The following is a 23,957-nucleotide window of genomic DNA, read 5'->3' on the forward strand; positions in this document are numbered from 1 at the left end:
ATGTGTGAGGTACAAAGTCACAGGAAATTTGGTCAAAATTGATGGCGAGATAAATGCAATATGTTATCAAAAAATACTGGAAGAAAATGTGCACTCATCAGCCCGGAAGCTGTGCATGGGACACACTTGGAGATTCCAACATGACAATGATCACAAGGACAAGTTGACCTGTCATTGGCTACAGCAGCATAAAGTGAAGGTTTATCTCAGTCTCCTGACCTCAATATTATTGAGACAGTCTGGGGAGATTTCAAATGTGCAGTTCATGCAAGACAGCCAACGAATTTACAGGAACTGGAGGCATTTTGCCAAGAAAATTGGGCAGCTTTACCATCTGAGAAGATAAAGAGCCTTATCCACAACTACCACAAAAGACTTCAAGTTGTCATTAATGTTAATGGTACACAGTATTAAGAACTGGGGTATGTAAACTTTTACACAGTTACTACAGTATGGTAACAACAAATTAATTAAAGTTTAACCATGGTTTTAAAAATGCTTATCAATACTCCAAAAAATGATGGTTAAGCCCTTTTTACACAGACATTACGGAAAATACACGTACTGTGTAATGCATCCAGGATTTGTCCGGATCTGTTCATTTACGCTGCCAATGATTTTCCGAAATCTGTGCGTGCGTTCACACACGTCCTGTAAATATCCTGTAAAGACACGTGACGTGTTTAAAGTTCTGCACTTGGTAGGTTTTTCTACAGCTTCTGAAGTTAGCTTATTATCCTTTATTTCTTTCTCCCAAAAACACTCCAGTGCATGCATTTTTGTTTATTATAAGCTCATATGAGCATGTGACGCGCTATTCTTTTATGCTGCTGAATGATCTCTACTTCAGTGCGGATAGTGACGAGATATCTGAAATTTGCCTCAGTCCAGTTTGCAGACATTTCTCACAGTGAATGTTAATCTGCATATAAATCCCTCATTTTCAAGAGCTGAACCATAACTTCATTGTTGCATTGACACGCGTGTCCTCACTATGGCACACCCCTTACAGCATTGTTTATGCGTCTTGTTCACACAGAGGGCTTTCCTTGAATGTTATGGGAATGTTACTAGGCCCTCTTTCAGGGAGCGATCCCAGAACATTTACGGGATGTATTTGAGTTCACACAGAAGCCTGTCTGCCAATTTTACCGACTTTTTCTGGTAACAAAGTGCTGTGTGAATGAGGTTTTATATTGTAGTAAAACTATGGTTAATTTTCGTAAAGGTGGTGTCTGTGAAACATGTTTTTTCATTGTCCATGTTATGAACAGGCCTAGAACCGTATTGTGTTTTGACCCATATGCATTTGTCTACACCAAACAACAAAAATGTTGTGTGGATTCTACAGTGTTGCTCTTGAAAACAAAAGAAAGTTTGCTCCTAAACAGTACAACTGGCCTCGATGAACTAGATGAAATCCAGAACAGGACATTCCTAAACATTGAATTTCAGAAACAGAGAAGCTGATGAGAAAATAATAACCTGGATTTCTTTGGTACTGAGATCACTGACCTGTGTCCGCTGGTCCAAAACCCAGTGTCCCTTTTGCTGGGTATAGAGCATAAAGTGATGGCACTCGTAAATCATTGAAAAGATTTCTGTTAGGAATTCCAATGAAATCACAGGACTGACTGTGTAGTTTTGAGACTTTTGTTTTCATCTCTTCAAAAGGAGCAGAAACACTTTTTCCACCCCAGTGAACCCATCTTACCCTTAACATTCCCCTCAAAGCCTTCCTCCTTTGATTCTTAAGGACCAAATTCTCTCCTGATCAGAAAAACATAGCCAATTCACCAAAGCCCATTTTGAAAACATGAAGCATGTATGCTTGACTGGAATTCCCGACGGAATTGTGTCAGGTTTAGAGATAAAGAGAAACATACTCTGCTGTTTTTCGAGGTAGAGGACAATTTATTACAAAAAACGAAAGGTTGAATCGCTTGACAATGATGGTGGAACATTGGGGAACGTTGGGGAACAAATGAGAGAAAAGTGATGAGAGGGCAGAGTTATGAAGATGGGAATACTGTAGATGTGAGCTAGGGGAATGCATTTAAAGTGCATGTCTCAGCTCAGTGGTGAAGGACGGAGATGAAATTTGTAATTTGGATGAGAAAGTGACTTTAAGGTGCCCTGGATTCGTCACAGTTTTTGCACTATGTTTATATTCCTAATGCTGCGTTTACACCAACCGCGTTTCAGGTGTCAGAATCGCGTCTACCGCGCCTTGTTTGCCACTTGAACAGCGCGTGTAGAGCGAGGTAGACGCACAGAAAAAGCAAGCATTTGACGCGGGTCTTACAGTAGGCAAAATCTGCTCCTTGTGGTATCCCAAGTGCTATGCGGTTGTCTGTTTGCATGATGACTGATGTTGATTGTGCATTTATCGAGAGAGGTATCGGTTTGTATTTGGTAACCTTACTATAGGGGGAAAATGAACAGTGCGCGTCGACAAACATCACGTGACTCAAAAGTGAAATGTGTATTACAACTTACCAGGTTGCCCAATGTCCTCACTGACACTCTTCCAAGCGAGGTCCTTTTTATTCCTGTTTCCTCTATAGAAATAAGAACTTGTGTCGTATAGCTCCGGGTGACTGCTTACGGACAATATCAAGTGTTCCTTCAGGTTGAATATGTAACTCCAGGCGGGGCTGCCACCACAGCAGCAAGCAAGCTCCTGATTGGTTAACGCAGCACAAAATTCGGGCAAAGTTCAAATTTTTCAACTCGGGCGTCAGCTGCAAATTTGTGTGAAACGCGCGTACCACGCACAATGCTCAATTTGCGCGAACTAGACGCACAAATGAGGCGGAAATGTGTCTTCCGCGCCAAACGCCTCATCCGCGCCGCGGGACCTCCAGACGCGCGTCAACGCGTCTTAACATTGAAATCACTCGTGCTTCACGCCTATACGGCGGTTGGTGTAAACGCAGCACAGTCTTTTTCTAACATTCTGCTAGGGTTTATCTCTAAAACTATGTATTAAACTTCTCCATAAACTGCTAAATCAGCTTTTTAGAGTTTTGGAAATAACAGGCGGGTATATAAGAACATGTATGGGGCGAAACTCACAGACTGAGAGTCATCTAGCAGTAGAATTAAAAATCATGATTTATAATATCTATACATTGCAAAAAAAGCAACTTACAAGGTTCTTTGCATTTTAAACAATCATGTGTTTCCTGGAAAGGAACCCATGAACTTGCCTTGCTAATATCATGTTTTAACATGCTTTCATATCATTACATAAAAACTAAAATAATGCTGGGTTGTTTTAATCTATTGTTGGGCCAGATATCTGTTTGCTGCCTCACAAGCTTTTTTTTAAGAAAATTGAAATTTGATGAGACCATACATGGGGCTAAAACAGACTAATAGTGGTCTGTCTGACACTATTGTTGTCTCTCACTCTCAGACACAGACTTGCTCTTTCTAAAGAATTTAATGTGTCTGTTTGTGGTGCCACTAATCGAATTCTAATCTCTGAAGACATAATTTTGTTGTCTACAACACTAATACATCGCCCTGCCATTAGCAATATGCAGTTTCTGATATGATCAAGGCTGCCTCATTGCCTGGGTTTTAGAGATGACTGGCTCCCCTTGACTATTACATTCAGGGATAATAGCTGACACCTGTATCTTTCAGCAGAACATAATGCACTAATGTTGTAGTGTGTTATGCAAGATAAACTTAGGCACTTCATTACAGTTCAGCAGTGGATCGGATTTAAACTGAATAGCTCAAAGCACAATGGAGCCAAATTTCCAAATCATCGGGATGCTGGTAGAGGAGAGGGTTTGTTTTATCTGGCATGGGATCATTTATGACAAAATCCTCAATTTTTCCGCAAACAACACCCATACTGATGCAATAGAAGCATATTGTGTCCAAATTTGGACTCTTTCAACAAAAAATGTGTTTAAATTCTGACCCTCGAAAGTGATATCACTTAGCAGTTTGGCAGGAGGACAAGTAAATAATCATTTCTTTTTTTGTTCAATTGTCAAATATTATGTTGACATTTTTCAAGCCTGTCATTCAACCTTGTTACCAATGTTTTGTTAAAACAACAACAACATTTAATCCCAACCTATGATAGACCAACACCAAATACTAAACAACATATGCTGTTTGTGTTTTTTATTGCACACATTGTAGCTCATATAAAATAGAATAAGCAGAAATGAAACCACTCTTATTCATTTTTGTAACTTTTTTTAGTTAATACATTTACATTTATCAGAAGATTTTATCCAAAGCAGTCGAAGTACACTTTTAATCACATATGTTTATATTCTATGCGTGTTTACTGAGGATTGAACCACAGCATTTGCACTGCTAACGCAATGCTTTACCAACTGAGCTACACAAACACACTTTATAAAGGTTAAACACCCTGACTAAAAAAAAATTACGACAGGTGTTGTTTTGTACCCTGTTTAAGGACAGTGCTGTTTCTCCTTTACTTTTATCAGTTATCCGAGTTCCCTCTCATCTCCTAATGTCTTGCTTTTTCCTTCACCCTCTTTTCCCAATGACTTGACTGGTTTCCATGGAAACGCCACAGATGGTTCCTACAGCTGTTTTCTCATTTTCCCGTAATGGGTTGGATTTCGCCCACACTTGTGCCCTACTTCCAGCCACACGTGAGCCATTTCATCCCAGCATATGTATTGAAGATCAAAACATTTGTAAATCTGAGTCCTCAAAACTCCCTGCTTTGAAAATGTTACACTGGTCTTCATGCCGTATTTGACCCAAGTGAGCCAAAAATGTTTCTCGCACTGACTTTAGCTGGACATGTATGTTTAGAGGAGGTTTAACAGTATAACATGCCTCCAGTCAGCATGTGGCATATGATGTAGTGATGCCTTAAAGGTTAAGTGTATCTGCTGACCTCTGTTTAGTTTCGGTCAGTGATGAGACCTGCAGTAAATTAGCTTGGTCAGCCGGGTGGTCTCTCTGGTGGTGTTTTTTTCTAATGCCTGTACATGAACCATCTAACAGATGTGCTCATCAAGTTCGGTAGCTGCATGTTAGCATGCTCTGCTTGTTTTCTCTGCTCAGCAGATACTCTGTCCTCCAAAAGTCACACAAACTGAAACCATTGTCCACATGTTAAAGTGGATAATTTTGTAAATGAGTCTTTCATGCAGAAATTAGAGTTGTGCATTAAATATATATGCTATTATACGTAATATATGGAAATCGGGTGGGTGGGTTCGGGTCAGGGCCTGTCTCATCTTAAGGTTAAAGCTGCAGTCTGTAACATTTCCGACTTTATCGCCATCTGTTTGACACATAAAATTGCAGGTTGCTTTACGTATGTATCTTTATATTCATTTAAAAAATAACTAACGTTTCCCAGGAATCCGACCCAACAGCTTAAAGGTGCAATGTGTACTTTTTAGGAGGATCTCTTGACAGAAATGCAATATAATATAGATAACTGTTTTAAGTGGTGTAGACCTTACATTATGAACTGTTATATTTTTAATACCAACGGAATAAGTCATTTTTTTCTACATACACCGTGGGTCCCCTTCACCATTTTGTGCTGCATAACAGACTGTGTATCGTCACTATGTTGTCTTAGGATGACATGTTTGTCAAAACTGTATTATCAGCAGGGCTGGACTGGGACAAAAATTCGGCCCTGGCATTTTGGGCCAAACCGGCCCACACTACATACACTGCAAAAAATTATTTTCAAGAAATTTTTTTTTTAATATTTTTGTCTTGTTTTCAGTAAAAATATCTAAAAATTCTTAAATTGAGATGTTTTTTCTTGATGAACAAAATGACTTATTTTCTTGGGTCATTTTGCTCATTAATAAAAAGCATCTTATTTTAAGAATTTTTAGATATTTTTTCTGAAAACAAGACAAAAATACTAAGAATTTTTTTTCTTGAAAATCTTTTTTTGCAGTGTATATAATTACAAATACCACCCATCTTTGCACACCTTTAAATATGTATAGCAATAGCAACTCCAATTCCATAAAAGCACTAAACCCAATTAATAGCAGGTAGAAAAGAGTGAGAGTTCACACAACAAACACTTCTAGAACGTGTTATTTATTAATGCAATAAAACTTTATAATCCACACTTATGAATCCTAAAACAAGCTTCATGCAATTGGCAAAATTTGCCATTAAATTGCTGACTTTTTACAAAATACAAGTGCTGCTTACAGTAATATTGAAAACTGATTATTACTTCCAGTACTTACAGGAAAGTATTCACTACATTCACTGAACTAAACTAGTGTGATTACAGTAATAGAGATTTTTAACATTATCTGTCAAGTGTGTTGTTATACAATAAACATATATTTTTCTGTAAGCAGATCTTCTCGATTGTTTGATTTTGCTTGAAGAGAAATGATACGTTTTGAAACAGACTATCAACGAAAAATCTACGAATCAGATACACTCTCGTAGTCAAAGAGCAAAGAGTGCAATTATTTTATTGCAGCTTTATCACCATATTTTGTGTTTTTGACTCAGCTTTGTCAAGGGGTATCTATCTACACTTGTGTTTTGAAAGCAGTTCTGCTTACCGCAGTCACTACACTCACTTCTCCCTCGTCTCTCTCCCTCTCCTCACTGACACTTTGCGTGCTGGTGCTGCCAGTGCCACCACCGCACCGCCACCATCATCATCATCATCACCAGCGACGTGAGTTGAATGTCCTGCTGCCGCAGAAAACCTTTGTGTTATTTTAACACATTTTGCAGCGTCTGCCTGAAGAGCCTGTTTCTTTTTGTCGCGCAGTTTTTCTGCTCCTCCCTTGCGTTTTTTCTCCATCTCTCTCTCTCTATTTTGACACGTGAACTGACTGACGATGCACGCTTGAGACCAAAGCGGCGATTGGGCCAGTTTAATGTCAGTAAAATAAAATAACCAATGGGCTGCTGCTTAAATGTGAGTGGGCCGGTCTATCTAGAAAAAAAAGGATGAAGACTGGGCTGGTCAGTCATTGGGCCAGCTTAATGTCGTTTAAAAAAAAATAACCAATGGGCTGCTGCTTAAATGTCAGTGGGCCGGTCTGTCTAGAAAAAAAAGACGCTAACTGGGCTGCTCAGACAAAGATATTATGAGATGTATCGGCCCAAAAATACGTCAGCCCACCGGGAAACTGCCCGGTTTGCCAGATGGCCAGTCCGCCCCTGATTATCAGTGGTGTATAGGGCTGGGTATTGTTTAAAATCTTTCGATCCGGTGCCAATTTCGATACCTCCGTTTCGATGCCGGTTCCTAACGATACTTTTTTCGATACCATGTTTTAAAATCCATTGAAACATTAACAAAAATACATTAAACACACAACTTTTATTTTTCACCTTAATTAAAACAAATTCTGGTAACACTTCTCACTCAGGGTAACATTAATAAAACTGGTTGGGCTTTTTGGATGGGGTGCGCCAGCAGACACACTTATCAGTTTTTTTTTTTATGAAAATAAGAAAACAAAAATAAAGAAATTAAGAATATAATTAACACTGCTTTGTTTTATGAAATGTAAAATGGTATTTAGCTTGGACTAACAGTATTTGTGGGTTCATTATAGCTGCAACTTTGACAAAAAGTTAAAATATTTAAATGGGTGACTGAGTTTTACTAGGAAGATTTGTATGAATGTTTGTTTTTTGTAAACAATACTCAACTTCATAATTATCAAAATATTAAATACATTTGGGATTTTTAAAATGAGTAGGAAATGCGTTCAATGTCATTTCATTCAAGTGAAATTAGCAAACCAGTTAAATGTAATTTTAGTTTGTTTTAAATAACAAGCCAGGCTTTGGGCTGCTCGTGTGTGTCAAGTTTAAACCATAGACTGTAAAAAATAAACGCATCGTCCATTTTGCGAGACGAGGGCATAAAGGCTTTGCGATGCGGAGAGACAGGCGCGAGTATTTCATAAGCATTGAGAGACAAAAGCTGCGCGCGTGGGTCAAGTTTAAACACCTTGTCGAGACTGTTGTGGGAGACGCGCGCGCAAAGCCTTGCCATGCGGAACCAGGCGCGAGTAAATCAAGCAGAGACACAGGCTGTGCGCGTGCTTTAAATAGAAAGCCGGAGAAGCGCCGTTTTGGTTGACGTGCCTCTCACGGAGACAACACGGCCATGCTTGCGCTAACTCTATTGGTAAGACTGTCACAAAGACTTTTTTCTCATACCTTTCTACACTTGTGTTGGGTGACTGCGAGGTGGACTGCGAGTATTTTCAGAAATCCTCCACGTCACGTGGTGGTGGACAGCCAATCGCCGGTGCTTTAGGTCCTTACACGCAAGTACAGGCTCACAGACACAGCCGCTTTTGGAATCGAAATTTGGCATCGAAAGATAAATCATTTTTCGATACTCAAAGTATCAAAGTTTTTCATTCGATACCATAAAAGTATCGACGTTCGGTACCCAGCCCTAGTGGTGTGTAAAGACCTTACAAAATGAACTGTATTGTTTTTATTATCTTAGAATGAGTCGTCTTTATCTCCATACACTGCGTGTCCCCTTACATTCTGCGCCACCATGTTTTTTACAGTAGCCCTAAATGGACAAACTTTTCTATATAGAGCATTTTGTCACTACGTTGTCTCAGACGATGACATGTTTGTCCTGTGGCAGCTTCCGTAGCTTCAATGTGCATTTCGAATGGTTGGTTGCAATTCACAGTCTCATTGCTAGATGCCACTAAAAGGGCAGGAGCTAAACTCTGCAGGACTGTGACCCTCCAGGACCAGAATTGCCCACCCCTGCTTTAAAGGTGCAGTGTGTAATTTTTAGAAGGATCTCTTGACAGAAATGCAAAATAAGATACTAAACTATATTATCAGGGGTGTATAAAGACCTTTTTATAATGTACTGTTATGTTTTTATTACCTTAGAATGAGACGTTTTTATATACATACACAGAGGGTCTCCTTATGTGGAAGTCGCCATTTTGTGCTGCCATGTTTCTACAGAAGCCCTTAACGGACAAACCTTTTTTACTAAGTTGTCTCCGTCAATTACATGTTTTTCAAGGGGCGGTACCATAGCTTCTCTATGCGTTTCAAAACGAGGGATGAGCAGTGGACTGAGCCTTTGGTTGCAATTTGCAACCTCACCACTGGATGGCGCTAAAATTTACACACTGCACCTTTAAAGGAACAGTTTACAAAAAATTTAAAAGTATGTAATTGTCACATATTTTGAAAGCTGTTTGACTAGTTTACTTTCTTTGAACACAAAATAAGCTTTAAAGTCGAAGGTCCATCCTGTTCTATACCATACAGTGAAAGTAAATGGGGACTATGACTATCAGAGAATAATTTTTGTGAATAGTGCATCCAAACAAGGAAGAATGTGAAAAAGTTAAAAGGACATGATTAAATAATTCCATAATTTAAATGTTTTGCCTGAACTACTCTTTTAATAGGATAATGTCTTGTATTAAAGACCCTAACAATATTTGCTTTGTCTCATTAAGCAGGTAATATTCAATACCTGTAGTGAGATATTAAAGATTGGCATCCTAATATGGTGATTTGGGTTTTTCTCCAAGGAGCTCATTTCCGTCCCATGAGCAATTTAAACAGCACTTAACGCACCAAAAGTGAGAACATCTACTCCATAAAACACAGACGAATGTTGGTGAATTGGCCATGTATATGAGATAAAATTAACTTGTACCCATTACATTAAAAAAACGTGGAAAATAATTTACGCTTCCCGACTGCTAATGAATGCAGATTGTAGGAGTAGATTATTAACGCGGTCGTCTGTGCTCAGCTTCCATGTGAACTGCAATGATTGAAGTTGATTGAAGTGATGTTTGGGTATAAGGGGCAAATCTAATTTTTGCACACTTACGTTGCCTTTATAGCAGTGAGTGTTCGTATTTGTACGTTGTAGTTTGTAGCCCATTTGTTTGCTGTGTATTATGTGGCACGCTTTTCCTCGTAATCATCTAACTGCATTGCAGTTTGCTACACAGCTGCGTTGCCAGCACGACTCGCTAAAGCTGATGGTTGTTGGTTTTTATTGGAAACTTGTGTGCAAAGCATAATAGAGGTCACATAGATGTTTACAGGGTACAGCCTTATCAGGCTTAACAAACGAGCCAGAAGCGCATATCGCTGAGTCAGATCGCCATAAAAAACACCTCATAAATATGAATGAGGTTAGATCGCATTATTTGCATGAACGCCCCCCCCCCCCCACAACACCATAGCTACTCACAGTGTGCATAAATAGGTTGATACAGATTGAATAAACAAGGTGTGAACCAAGCAGACAATCTTTCTTTCCAGCTGTGTTGACACCACTTCATGGCCACATTCAACGGCACATCTGCTTGGGGTGGTAACCTTTCCCACGAGGGTCGTAACATTGCAGCGGGTATAACCAACCTGATCATATCGCAATTAACCTTTGGTCTATCCTGGTGGGTGGTGATTCAAGACCATATGTGTGGCATGTTCTTAAATCATTTAGGTACACTTTAGATTTATTACCTAGTTTGAGACTTATTGATCTTTTGGGGCTACTAGTATACCTTTGCAAAAAAGCAGCAAGACATATGATATTAGCATTGATTACATGTTCAGCACAAGTTCATGTAATTAAGATGTACGGTCATCAATTTTTTTTTTTTTTTTGCTGTACCAAGCTAATCTGACACATTGCATAGCCAGGCGTTTATCACTGAATAGCTCTTGATTGCTCTGGCATACATCAGATAGCATCCTTTACAAGCCTTACAGCCTGCCTCATTTCCTCTCTGGGATCTTCATTCATTTTTATTTTCCTGTGCTGTCAGCTTTGTATAATCCACAACAGTGTTCAATTTCCTGATGGGGATTGCTGAGTGATCTCTCAGATTCACCCATTCAGTCTCCAAGCTATCCATCAGAGTGACATTTGGAAACACAGATGCCACAGTCAATGTACCAAAGCCACTGTTGGTGGAAGAACTGAAGAATTAAAGGGATGGTTCACCCAAATCTGAAAATTCTCTTGTCATTTCTCCGCTTTTTGTTGTCCTTAACCTGTATGACTCTCATGTGGAACACAAAAGAGTTTTGTAGATTTTCTTTTTCATACAGTGAAAGTTTTGCAAAAGAAAAAAAGTACCATTGTCTGCAAGCATGTGAAAAAAACTAGGTTATTGAAATTTGTCTTCCCTTTTGATGTCAGAAGGGGATCTTAAAACCTGCACTATCCACCCATGGCACGGCCATTTAGTGCAGAGAGGGAGAAAAAAATGGACAGCACAATTAAGTTTCAAATTCAACAAACCACCATCATGCCGATCAGTGTTGCGTTTCATTAGCTTATTTGCATTTAAAAGGACACACCTAAAACTGCACATTTTTGCTCATACTTACAAAGTGGTAAAGTATAATATAATTATAATATAATATCATATTTTGAGGTAAAACTTCACATATGTATTCAGGGGACACCAAAGATTTATTTTACATCTTTAATAAGTCTTGTGAAATGTCCTTTTAAGACTAAGGGCCCTATTTTAACGATCTGAAACGCAAGTGTGAAGCGCAACGCGCAAGTGACTTTGTGGGCGGATCTTGGGCGCTGTTGCTATTTTCCCGGCGGGAGAAATAACTCTTGCGCCAGGCGCAAATCAATAAGGGGTTGGTCTGAAGTAGGTTCATTATTCATAGGTGTAGTTTGGGCGTAACTTCAAATAAACCAATCAGAACGTCATCCAACATTCCCTTTAAACGCAAGTGCGCAAGTTCCATGGCGGGTTGCTATTATTATGACGGATTTACCAGGCGCACGCCAGGAGCGGTTCACAGCCGAGGAGATCGACGTTCTTGTAAGAGCAGTCAAAGACAGAGAAGTTGTTTTGTATGGGGATAGGAGAAACCCGCCCAAATCAGCGTCGGTTAAACAGGCGTGAGAGGAAATAGCCACAATTGTCTCATCAGCTGGCATCCCCATCGTTGCGCCAAGCGCTACAATGATGTCAGGAGACGGGGGAATCCCAAGCTTGCCAGCATAAATCGGGCACGCCGTGTAATGGGAGGTGGATCTGCCTCTACACAGATCTGCGTCCACCCTCACCGCTGAGAGGGCTTGGGGGCTTTGAAATCGGACCCAAGAAACGCAAGCAAGGTCCAAACCCAAAGTACACTTACAAATCAAGTTCATATACATTAAGGTTTCTTATGAAAACAATTTAATTATTATTTACATAAAATAAACGTAATACAGCCACACAACAAACTTATGAAAATATTTTAATCGTTATTTGCATGATAATGCATGCTCACCACTATGATTCCCCTTATCTCGTGTATTAATATTTTTTATTGTAGCAATTTATGATTTGCAAAAATAACTGTTGCATCTGTGTAGATTAGATAAGCAAAGTGTGTGCGCGTTGTGCACGCTATACATTATGGTCAAGCATGCGCCCTTAAAGTAGCATAATGAACCACGCGCAATGCGCCACTGACTTTAGACTAGTTTTTTTTGGTCAGTGGCGCAATTGTTTTTTGAAACTGCAAAATAGCATCAGGGATGGTTTGCGCCGGAACACGCCTCCTTTTTTGCGCTGAACCGCCCAGGGAGCGCAAGTTCATTCCCTAGTTTGCCGACATGCGTCTGTGGAGGGAAAAACCCGCTGAGCGCCGGTGCAAAATATGAATGATACATGCGTCACTGACAAAGTCAATTGCACTGGGTGCAAGATAGGGCCCCCTGTCTTTTCCAGTATTTGTCAACATCACATTCAACCTTTGTGGACAAAGCAATCCCACAGTGCATATTGCAGCAATATCAATGAATAAAGTACACTTCTAAGTATTAAAACTCACTGCGGAGTAGCGTTTTAACTAATATTTATTTATTTTATGAATCATATGATGTCGCTGCATATGTAGAGCATGATGAATCAGTCACTTATAAGGTTTCATTTCAGTAAGTATGCTGCCCTAGAAAACTGTGTGTAGGCAGTAGACAGCAGGGGAGCTCAATAGGATTTTGGAACAGAGCCAGTGTCTGACTCCATTGTCTTCAAAGTCACCACGTTTTTCACTGTTGCTGTGCAGATAATGTCATAGAGATATTTGTGGTTTCCTTCTGTTGTCAGATAAACTCATCTTGTGCTTGTGTTTTGTTTCAGTGTTAAGGCTGCTGAAGGAAGGAGTTGACCTGAACACGGTTATTTCCTCAGGAGGATCTCTGCTCCATCTGGTAAGAACATGAGGACAAGATCTGACAAATACAGTTACACACACACACACACACACACACACACACACACACACACACACACACACACACACACACACACACCGCCTCTTGAGCTTTCACTGACAGAGCTGTTAGCACAAGAAATACAGTAACTGCCCCCTTTTATAACATTGCCCCAGTGCCCGCTTACAGTACTCACCCCGGAGAGAGTATTACATATATCTATTCAGTTTTATTTGTGTCCCAATTATACAGAAAAACTAAAAAAAGTGACCGTTGATTCATCTTTGTGTTTTGTTTTCTAATTGCATGATGAGTCTTTATATATGACATTGAACAGGACAGATGTGACATTTATAATGATAGTGTTTCAATTAAATTACTGGTGTCTATTACACTCCCACTAGTGGGTGTAGTATAACACTGGGAAACATTTGATACCATTTAGTGACATTGACTTCAACAGACTTCTCCAGTGTGTAAGTACTGTACTCAAGCAAGATAGATGACTCGATTGTCTGTTTGTTAATTTTATGTCCACAGGGAGGTAAATAAATTTTAAAGGTTCGCCAGGGTCTAGTACAGCTAAGCAGAACAAATCCAATTTTAGTGGTAATTGGTTGCAGTTTAATTAAGCTTTGGCACTTGCTAGGAGTCTGAGATACTCAACACCAAAACAAGGCATTTTTATGCAACAGCCTATGAAATCAACCATTTATACCCAATGCAATAAACTTTCATTTTGGCAGAGTAGGAGGCTGATTCTTGTTAGGTGCTAAGATTTATGTAGTTAATGTCACATCACAGAATCTTTATAAAACTTTACATTTGTAATCTAAACACACGTTGGTTTAACTAAATATTAGTGCTGTGCAAAGATTAATCGCGATTAATCGCATACAAAATAAAAGTGCATTTTTGCCTAATATATGTGTGTGTACAGAACAGTGTGTAATTATTATGTATATTTAAACACAGACACATACATATATACAGAATATTTCGAAACATTTTTATTTAAATATCCATTTTTATTGTTAAAGATACAATTTGTATTTATGCGCCGCTAGATGGCGCCAGATCAAATCAATAACAATGATGTTGTTTAATGACGCTCTGAAGCAGCGTGGAATTATGGGATTTGTAGTCTTTAACTCAACTGCTGATGGCCATCAATCAGACGCGAACGAGAAATCACATTGATGGATAAGGTAATCAAGTCTTATAAATGTTGCGTTTGATGACATCGTTTATTTCATTATGTAAGTTTATATGTGATGTTCAAAACGAAATTGTTAGTCATAGATGTTAGACTATTAGTCCAAATTCGATGGTTAACACAGCACAGACAAATCTACAATGATTTTTCACATAATGTATTGACATTACAAATCTTATTTTGAAGTGTCTTAAAATGACCATTTATATTGATGTACAATACCTTTTGCTGTGCATATCGTCCGCAGGAAGACGCGCTGATTACAATCTACACACTAATGTTGTGATCAATATAATAGCATACGTTTTTTGAAGGGTTACGAATCAAAACAACTCACCCATCGCGTAAAACACAAGCAGGATCAGAATATCGGTCTAGTTAAATGTTGTCGTGAAGCTCTCTCCATCCAGATAATGCAACAACAAATTGATCCTCTCTCGTTTTGTTCCAAACTCTTCCTGGGTCGTTTGGTTGCCCCGTACGTTTACGGGAGCTGTCTTTGCTGACACAACGAGCGGCAGACGGTAAAAAGTAATTCATAAGTCCATAAGCAAGCGTGTAGCCCGACAGGCGTTAACGCATAGTTCTGCATTTGTCCACGACACTGGCTCGCTGCGTCCGAAAACTCAAGACAGTGACTTGATGCCTCGCTGCCTCATGAGGAAATGACTTCAGAGGCATGAACGCAGCTCAGAGAAAGGCTTTCAGACGCACTTCATAGGCAGCTTGTTTGAAATATAAACAGAGAGCGCCTTTGTGATAACTAATCACATATTTGAAAACTACAATACTAATTTCTCGCTAGAAATACAATTAAAATTTACTTATATTTAAAATATACGTTTATTTACACTAAATTTGTGCTCCAAATTTGTCAAACTCGACCACTGTTGTCATGTGGTTTTTACGTCAGTAAAGGCGGTGACAAAGGGTCACATGGATATTAACGTCATTGATAGGAGACTACACTGCCCCGTGTCAATGTTTTGAATGGAAATTTTCTCACGATTTACAAGTAGTTGAAAACATTACAGATATTGATAGTAATCAGCTGGACAAAATATATAACACTGGCCTAGTGGTTTTTGGACATTTTACTGCAAATATTTTACAAATTGCACCTTTAATATATAATATGCTAATTTTTCAGCTCCCCTAGAGTTAAACATTTGAGTTTTACTGTTTTGGAATCCATTCAGCTGATCTCCAGGTCTGGCGGTACCACTTTTAGCATAGTTTTGCATCATTCTTTGAATCTGATTAGACCATTAGCATCACGCTAAAAAATAACCAAGTTATTATTTTAAACTTGACTTTTCGGTAGTTACATTGTGTACTAAGACCGACAAAAAATTAAAAGTTGTGATTTTCTAGGCAGATATGAAGTATCTGGAGTAATAATCAAGGACTTTGCTGTGATAACATGGCAGCAGTAGGCACAATAATATTACGCAGTGCCTGAAAATAGTGCCCTGCTATTGAAAGTTACTGAGGGTTAGTACATGATGTAACTACAGAAGAGTCAAGTTTTAAATAGGAAAAATATCGAAACTTTTTGGTTATTTTTGAGCGCGATGCTAAATGGTCTAATCAGATTCAATTAATTGTGCTAAGCTATGCTAAAAGTGGTACAACCAGACACGGAGATCAGCTGAATGGATTCCAAAATGGTAAAATTCAAATATTTAACTGTAGGGGAGCTGGAAAATGAGAATATTTTTAAAAAAGTGGAGTGTCCCTTTAAGATAGGGAGGGACAAAACAGTTTGTCCGTTTAGGGCTATTGTAGAAACATGATGGCGACTTCCATGTAAGGGGACCCGCATTGTATGTAGGTAAAAACAGCTCATTCTAAGTACATTATGTAAGGTCTTTATACACCACTGATAATATAGTTATGTAGATTATATTACAATTTTGTCAAGATATCCTTTAGAAGTTACACAATGCACCTTTAAAGCAGTATTATACTTGTCATTATATTTCTTATGCTATTGTGTCTGCAGTGTGCCCGTCATGACAATGTGTTCGCAGCAGAGGTTCTGATCGAGAAAGGACTGAATGTTAACCTGCAGGATGAAGACCTTTGGACCGCCCTGCATGTGGCCTGTGCCTGTGATCACGCTGATATGGTTCTACTGCTGCTGATGGTGAGAACATACATGCACAAATCCTCACTTAATATTACCTGTGTAAATTTTAATCTACTGCTTTTCCCTATTTTCAAACCATTGTCGCTTCGGTTTAGGGTTAGATTTGGTGTTTGCATTAGAATGTCACGTTATGTATTGGTTTACTATTTTTTCCGATTTATTTTTTTATATGTCGCCTGGCGTTAGGGTTAGAGTTGGGTTTGGGTAGGGATGTCAAAAAAACAAAATACAAATGTTGTCACTGGGATGGTACCTTTTTAAAAAGGTCCTATTTACCATTTTGTTACCAATATGCACCTTTTATGTACAAAAGTGTACTTTTTGAAAAGGTACCACCCCTTTTGTACCTTCTTGTACCTTTTTTGATATGTGATATGACTTCCCAAACTTTGTTTCAATATGAAATACAGCACACAAAAATAAACATGTGCACATCGAGCCATTTCTTTTGTTCCTCGAAAACATTCTTGGTATTTCTCGTCAGCTGTGTCATGTGTGACACTTCTACTTAATGTGATTAAAAGGTTTGTGTACTGAAGGATGAAAGTGAAAATAAGATGGCAAAGATGAAAAGCATCACTGCCTCCCTCGCAGCACGCTCTCATCCGGGGTATTGTGAATTTAATGAGCTCCCTGAGTCGACACACCACACCCCTGACTAACCTTGTTAGATTGGTGTGTGCACTTGCAAACATATACACAGACATTTGACAGAGATGTTTGAAGCAGGATGTGTTTATTCTTCCTGTCTGTCTTTGCTTAGTGCTGAGCGATCCTCCAAGATGTACTCTTAAGATAAAAACATTTAAGTGAATAGTGACTGACACTACCCTGACAAAACAGCACAGACTTGTCTCCTACTGTATATTAAAACATTTTAGAAGCCTTATTATAACTGCGCATCAGACATATCAAAATGTAAAGTCCCCCTGTTGTCAGTTACATTGGGAACCAAGGCGATTTTCATCTGTGGGAATGAAACTGTCTCAAATTTTATGGAGGGAATAGTCAGTAATGGTGTTAAATGATGAATTTGTCTTGATAGCCTGTGTTCCCATTTACTTTAGACAACGATAGAGCTGTCATCATGATGTGGGTGAGTAATCAAAATGCAGAGGTTCTCTCCTGAAGGTAAACTGTGTGTACAAGACGGCTTGGAGTAAAGTTGTGTCATATGTCGGATGTGCCTGATCAGATGAGCGTAATCCCTCACAGTGCTGACAGATCCAAGGGGATCAGGATTTTCTGTGGCTTTAGACAGTCGGCTTTTAGCCATCACACAATCACTTTAGATCACTGCCATCATTTGTCACGGACAAACGCAGCACATTTTCAAGCCTAAACCATATATGACCTCATATAGATTCAGTGGCTACAATGTTACTCATATACAGTAGGAAAGAAATGGTTTGAATGCTTTTTTTAGTTCAGCATTTCCTTACTGTAAGTAGCTTTTGGGAAAATTTGGGATATTTTTAAGTGCAGTTTGGATGGTGAAGCTGTCGCTGTGTTCTCAAATGGTTGAAGAGGTTGGAAAAGTAAGATGTATTTGTGATATCAGCCGTTGTTTTTTCCGGGTGGTCACACTAGACTATTCGTTCTACTGACTTCCATTAATTTGTAAACGCAAGCTCGTGTGATGATATTTCACAGTTCATTGCATACCAAAGTTCAAGTCTGACGAACTCTGACCTACGCATTTGTATCATGTGGAGATATGTGACCAGTTTTAAACCGGTACGTCATGGCATGACCTTCTTCTCTACTGAAAAGCACAAATGGACAAAGCCAATAATCTTATATTGTTAAACCGTTTCCGCACTTTTAGTATATTAATTTTTTCGGATACACAATAAGACCTACAATGTTCAAAGAAACTGGGTACGGTCTCTTGATTTTTTTTTTTTTTGGCACTATGCTCGTATTCTAGATCCACATGTGGATTCACTCTTATTCATAAATGTGTTTCTGCTGTTGTGTCAGATGCTCACTCTGAGGTTTCACTGAGACACACAAAGTAAAAGGAAACTCAGGATTATTTTTAGAGCCGTGACTTCAAAGAGTGCTTTTCCCGAGGAGAATTTGTACTCCAAATGTTGAAGTGGCTCCAGTGTGGCACATCGTGCAGATGAAGCCTGTTTGCTGTAGGCACTGATAAATGTGTGTGTTTGTGATAGGTCTGTGTTAATATGCTTGCATTTGATGTTTGTTTCTGTGTGCAATATATAATGACTATTTTATTTTAGTTTGTATGAATAAAGGAGTCTATAATGTTGTGACTTTACCATTCGCAATAGGGCTGCATGATTCTTGCTAAAGTGTGAATCACCATTTTCTCCATGGAAAATGAGATTTCTCACACGATTTTCTTTTTTCTTCAACAAAAACATTTTTTGAACTCAAGTTAAAAATGTGCTTCATGGGACGTTCAGTTATAATTAAGTGTCTTAAAAGTATTTTTCCTTATTTAAGACCCCTAACAGACTCTGGAGGTCGCATTTCTAAGATGCATATGTCATCAAGACATCAAGAATATTAACTAACTAAAATAGACTATTATTCTTAGGTAATCGTAAATTGCGATAATGCTCAGTTAACTTAAGTAAACCAGGCTTGAAGACGTATGCAGCCTGCATATGCGACCAGGATTTTTTCTCTCTTTTGTGTTAAAATTGCCGCTCCAAATTCACCAAGTACTGTGTTTAGGTCTGCCGACTTTTTATAAATCACATGATTGACAGCGTTACGTCGCAAATAAGGACGAGAGAGGAGAGAAACGACCGGGTCTGATTGGTAAATGAAAAGGGTTTGGTTTTACACTGTGTGAGTATGAACAAGTTTGACTGATATAACATCCTGGATTATAATGTAAATACGTGAACACATGAATGCAGCATCTGAATACAGGAAAATATATATATAAGTGAAGTGCCATAATTTAGAATTTATGTATGAATTGAGTTTGTGATTCTTTTGTGGTCCCAAAATTTACGTTTACAGTGCATTCAGAAAATGTTATATAAAGTATAACAAGTAAGCTGGCACTGCAGTATTGCCCACAGATTACACATGCGAATATGGGGTTTGGATATGTTTTTTAAGATTATGAAATAGATTTGTCACTGAAATAAATCTAATGGGACCCATACAATTTGTCTCAGATGACAAAATAGTAGTAGTAGTAGTATTTGCAGTAGTAGTAGTTGCAGTAGTAGTTGCAGTAGTAGTAGTATTTGCAGTAGTAGTAGTTGCAGTAGTAGTAGTATTTGCAGTAGTAGTAGTTGCAGTAGAAGTAGTATTTGCAGTAGTAGTAGTTGCAGTAGTAGTAGTATTTGCAGTAGTAGTAGTTGCAGTAGTAGTAGTATTTGCAGTAGTAGTTGCAGTAGTAGTAGTATTTGCAGTAGTAGTAGTTGCAGTAGTAGTAGTATTTGCAGTAGTAGTAGTTGCAGTAGTAGTAGTTGCAGTAGTAGTAGTATTTGCAGTAGTAGTAGTTGCAGTAGTAGTGGTTGCAGTAGAAGTAGTAGTTGCAGTAGTAGTAGTTGCAGTAGTAGTAGTTGCAGTAGTAGTGGTTGCAGTAGTAGTAGTAGTTGCAGTAGTAGTAGTTGCAGTAGTAGTAGTTGCAGTAGTAGTAGTTGCAGTAGTAGTAGTTGCAGTATTAGTAGTTGCAGTTAGAGCCCTGCAAGCCCGTCGGGGCCCGACGGGGCCCAACAGGCTAAGCCCATTTGGGCCGGGCTCGGGCCGTTTTTTTTTTAACAGACCGGGCTCTGGCTTATTTTAGCGTCTCTCCTCATTGTGTGTGTGTGTTTGCGTGTGTAGCAGAGACATCGCGCATCTAATGCGTTTGTCCTTTAAAACGTTACTCTTGCTACGTTTACGCCTTTCATTTACACACCACCGCTTTCATCCCTCATAAACGGATTCGTTCGCAAAAGCTGCAGACCCTGTTTTAGTTTGAGAACTCAGACGTTGCGCTGCAGTGGAAATGAACGTAGATGGAGTCTTATGTAAACAAACAGCTCATGTTAATGTGACATCGCATCATTTTCAAAGTAAAAATTATTTTTATTCAGGTAAATGGAGGTTTGCAACGGAGGTTTTGCAAAAAATAGTAAACATCTACCAACCAGCTATTATAAACGCTATATCAGATTGTTTTATGTATCCTTATAGATAATGTCTGTTTTATATTTATGTTTGAGTATTGTTGGGTTTGAATATTGTTGTAATGTTGTTTATGTTTTGTTTAAATTTAGTTAGCTTAATACGAAAGATAGACCGTAATTTTAAACGCCATATAGGGCGTTGTAAAGGTCAATTTGAATGTAGAATTGTAATGGGTCAGACATTATTTCCGAGTTTAATTTAAGTTTTTCATGCTACTTTAAAATAAATTTCGTTTCATATAATTTGTCTCTTAATTTTAATCGATGTTTTGTTGATAAGTTTTGTGACTATAAATTAATAAAAACAAAAAATCAACGTCATATTAATATTTAATGCTCGTTTAGCCGATTGCGCTTTTTGCCATTTCTGTGTTGCTAGCGGAGGACGTGCAAGGACCTCGCACACTTTTAAAAATTAACGTCATACTAATTTTTATTTATTAATTGCACACTGAACAGCGACAGGTAAGGGAAGGGAAGTTATTTAGTGCTTTCTGAAGAATACAGTCAGTTCGTACAAAAATGTTCAAATGGACTATAAGATCATAAATATGAACTGTGAACAATGAGCTATTACAACTCCCTACATTACAGCAATAAGCATTTCTGTAGGCTACAGCTATACTTCACCTCTTATTATGTTTGAGAAAGCGCGTCCGAGTGAGAGAGAGCGCGCATCAAAGAGCGCGCGCGTCAGAGAGAGAGCTTAAAAGTAATTGATATTGGTCTTGGGTCAGGTCGGGTTCGGGCTGAAAAAATTGCAGGCATTGTCGGGCTGGGGTCGGGTAGGGCTTGAACACGTCGGGTCAGGGCCGGGTTAGGGCTGGAGTTTTAAGCCCGTGCAGGGCTATAGTTGCAGTAGTAGGAGAAGTAGTAGTAGTATCAGTAGTAGTAGTTGCAGCAGTAGTAGTAGTAGCAGTAGTAATAGTAGTTGCAATAGTAGTAGTAGCAGCAGTAGTAGTAGTTGCAGTAGTAGGAGAAGTAGTAGTAGTATCAGTAGTAGTAGTTGCAGCAGTAGTAGTAGTAGCAGAAGTAGTAGTAGCAGAAGTAGTAGTAGCAGAAGTAGTAGTAGTAGTTGCAGTAGTAGTAGCAGTAGTAGTAGTAGTTGCAGTAGTAGTAGTTGCAGAAGTAGCAGTAGTAGTAGCAGTAGTAGTAGTAGTAGCAGTAGTAGTAGTAGTAGCAGAAGTAGTAGTAGCAGAAGTAGTAGTAGTTGCAGTAGTAGTAGTAGTAGTTGCAGTAGTAGTAGTTGCAGTAGTAGCAGTAGCAGCAGTAGTAGTAGTAGTAGTAGTAGTAGTTGCAGTAGTAGTAGTAGTAGTTGCAGTATAAGTGGTAGTTGCAGTAGTAGTAGTTGCAGTAGTAGGAGAAGTAGTAGTAGTAGTTGCAGGAGTAGGAGAAGTAGTAGTAGTATCAGTAGTAGTAGTTGCAGCAGTAGTAGTAGTAGCAGTAGCAGTAGTAGTAGTTGCAGCAGTAGAAGTTGCAGCAGTAGTAGTAGTAGTAGTAGTAGTAGCAGCAGCAGTAGTAGTAGTAGTAGTAGCAGTAGTAGTAGTAGCAGAAGTAGTAGTAGCAGAAGTAGTAGTAGCAGCAGCAGTAGGAGAAGTAGCAGTAGTATCAGTAGTAGTTGTTGCAGCAGTAGTAGTAGTTGCAGTAGTAGTAGTAGTAGCAGTAGTAGTAGTTGCAGCAGTAGTAGTAGTAGCAGCAGTAGTAGTAGTAGCAGTAGTAGTAGTAGTAGTAGCAGTAGTAGTAGTTGCAGCAGTAGTAGTAGTAGCAGCAGTAGTAGTAGTAGCAGTAGTAGTAGTAGTAGCAGTAGTAGTAGTAGCAGAAGTAGTAGTTGCAGAAGTAGTAGTAGCAGAAGTAGTAGGAGCAGCAGCAGTAGTAGTAGTAGTAGTAGTAGTAGTAGTTGCAGTAGTAGTAATTGCAGTAGTAGAAGAAGTAGTAGTAGTATCAGTAGTAGTAGTTGCAGCAGTAGTAGTAGTAGCAGTAGTAGTAGTAGTTGCAGTAGTAGTAGTAGCAGTAGTAGTAGTTGCAGTAGTAGTAGTAGCAGTAGTAGTAGTTGCAGCAGCAGCAGTAGTAGTAGTAGCAGTAGTAGTAGTAGTAGTAGTAGTAGTAGTAGTAGTAGTAGTAGTAGTAGTTGCAGCAGCAGTAGTAGTAGTAGCAGTAGTAGTAGTTGCAGTAGTAGTAGTAGCAGTAGTAGTAGTTGCAGCAGCAGTAGTAGTAGTAGCAGTAGTAGTAGTAGCAGTAGTAGTAGTAGTAGTAGTTGCAGCAGCAGTAGTACCCAGATAGCAAAATCTGCCTGGCCCACCACTGGGCCACATATTTGCTTGAGTTCTGGCCCAGTTCTGGCTGGGTCCCCGGCCCAGAACTGGTCCACACACTAAAAATTGGATCAAACTATTAAATCTGGGCCAGTTGTGGCCCACACCCAGTAGATCTTACATACTGACTTGGCCCAGATTTGGCCAGCACACTGTAAAGTGACCTAAATTGTTTATTTGGCCCAGGTCTGGCTAGCACACTGTAAAGTGACTTAAATTGCTTATTTGGCCCAGGTCTGGCCCAGACCCTTTGTTTTATATGGCCGACAACATCTGCATGGTCCCTGGGCCAGATGTGGCCCAGAAACTGGTAAATATTGTATATTTTTTATTTTTCAAGAAAAATACACCCATTTAAGAAGATTAAGAGCCTTTTATTAGAAAAATACACACATCACATTAATGTGAATTAACAGTTAACAAATACATAAATATGAACATGTTTTAACATGTACCAACAATTAACCAAATACATTGTAATTTTGAACATATTAATTCTTAACAAATTCAGTAGACTTTACAAAAACCCAACAAATACAAACAGACATATATCTCTTACACAACACATTTTACAAGCACATAACCCACTTTATAAACAATTTTAAAGGGATAGTTCACCCTTAAAATTATAATTTTCTCATAAACCACTTACCCCTGTGTCGTTCTAAACAACCAAGTGCTCCGATTGTCTTCAGAATACATTTTTAGAATTTTTTTATGAAACCGGGAGGCTTTTGTCTGTCCCATTGACTTAAGTTAGTCTCACAATCCGTTTCCCAGAAAAGAATGAAAGACATCGCCAAAAAGGTCCATGTTCCATTAGTAGTTTAATAATAATATTATGAAGTGACAAGAACACTTTGTGCACAAAGAAAATAAAACGAAC

At 38.8% G+C, this 23,957-nt stretch overlaps 1 protein-coding gene and 1 long non-coding RNA gene across 4 annotated transcripts in view; one reads left to right on the plus strand and one right to left on the minus strand.

The window, feature by feature from the left end:
- myo16 (myosin XVI) overlaps positions 1 to 23,957 on the plus strand; it is a 226,132-nt gene that overhangs the window by 33,039 nt on the left and 169,136 nt on the right. For all 3 annotated transcript variants that reach the window (XM_065292938.1, XM_065292939.1, XM_065292940.1), the window contains exons 3-4: positions 13,155 to 13,225; positions 16,450 to 16,593. In XM_065292938.1, the coding sequence (XP_065149010.1) occupies positions 13,155 to 13,225; positions 16,450 to 16,593 (215 nt within the window). The remainder of the gene's footprint in view (positions 1 to 13,154; positions 13,226 to 16,449; positions 16,594 to 23,957) is intronic.
- The window catches only part of LOC135782828 (uncharacterized), a 3,071-nt gene continuing 2,934 nt past the window's right edge, over positions 23,821 to 23,957 (minus strand). Inside the window, exon 3 of the long non-coding RNA XR_010545499.2 lies at positions 23,821 to 23,957. This exon is cut by the window's right edge and continues 1,104 nt beyond it. This is a non-coding gene — a long non-coding RNA (uncharacterized lncRNA).

This window comes from Paramisgurnus dabryanus, chromosome 15 (assembly GCF_030506205.2).
Source record: "Paramisgurnus dabryanus chromosome 15, PD_genome_1.1, whole genome shotgun sequence".
In the NCBI taxonomy this organism is placed as follows: domain Eukaryota; kingdom Metazoa; phylum Chordata; class Actinopteri; order Cypriniformes; family Cobitidae; genus Paramisgurnus; species Paramisgurnus dabryanus.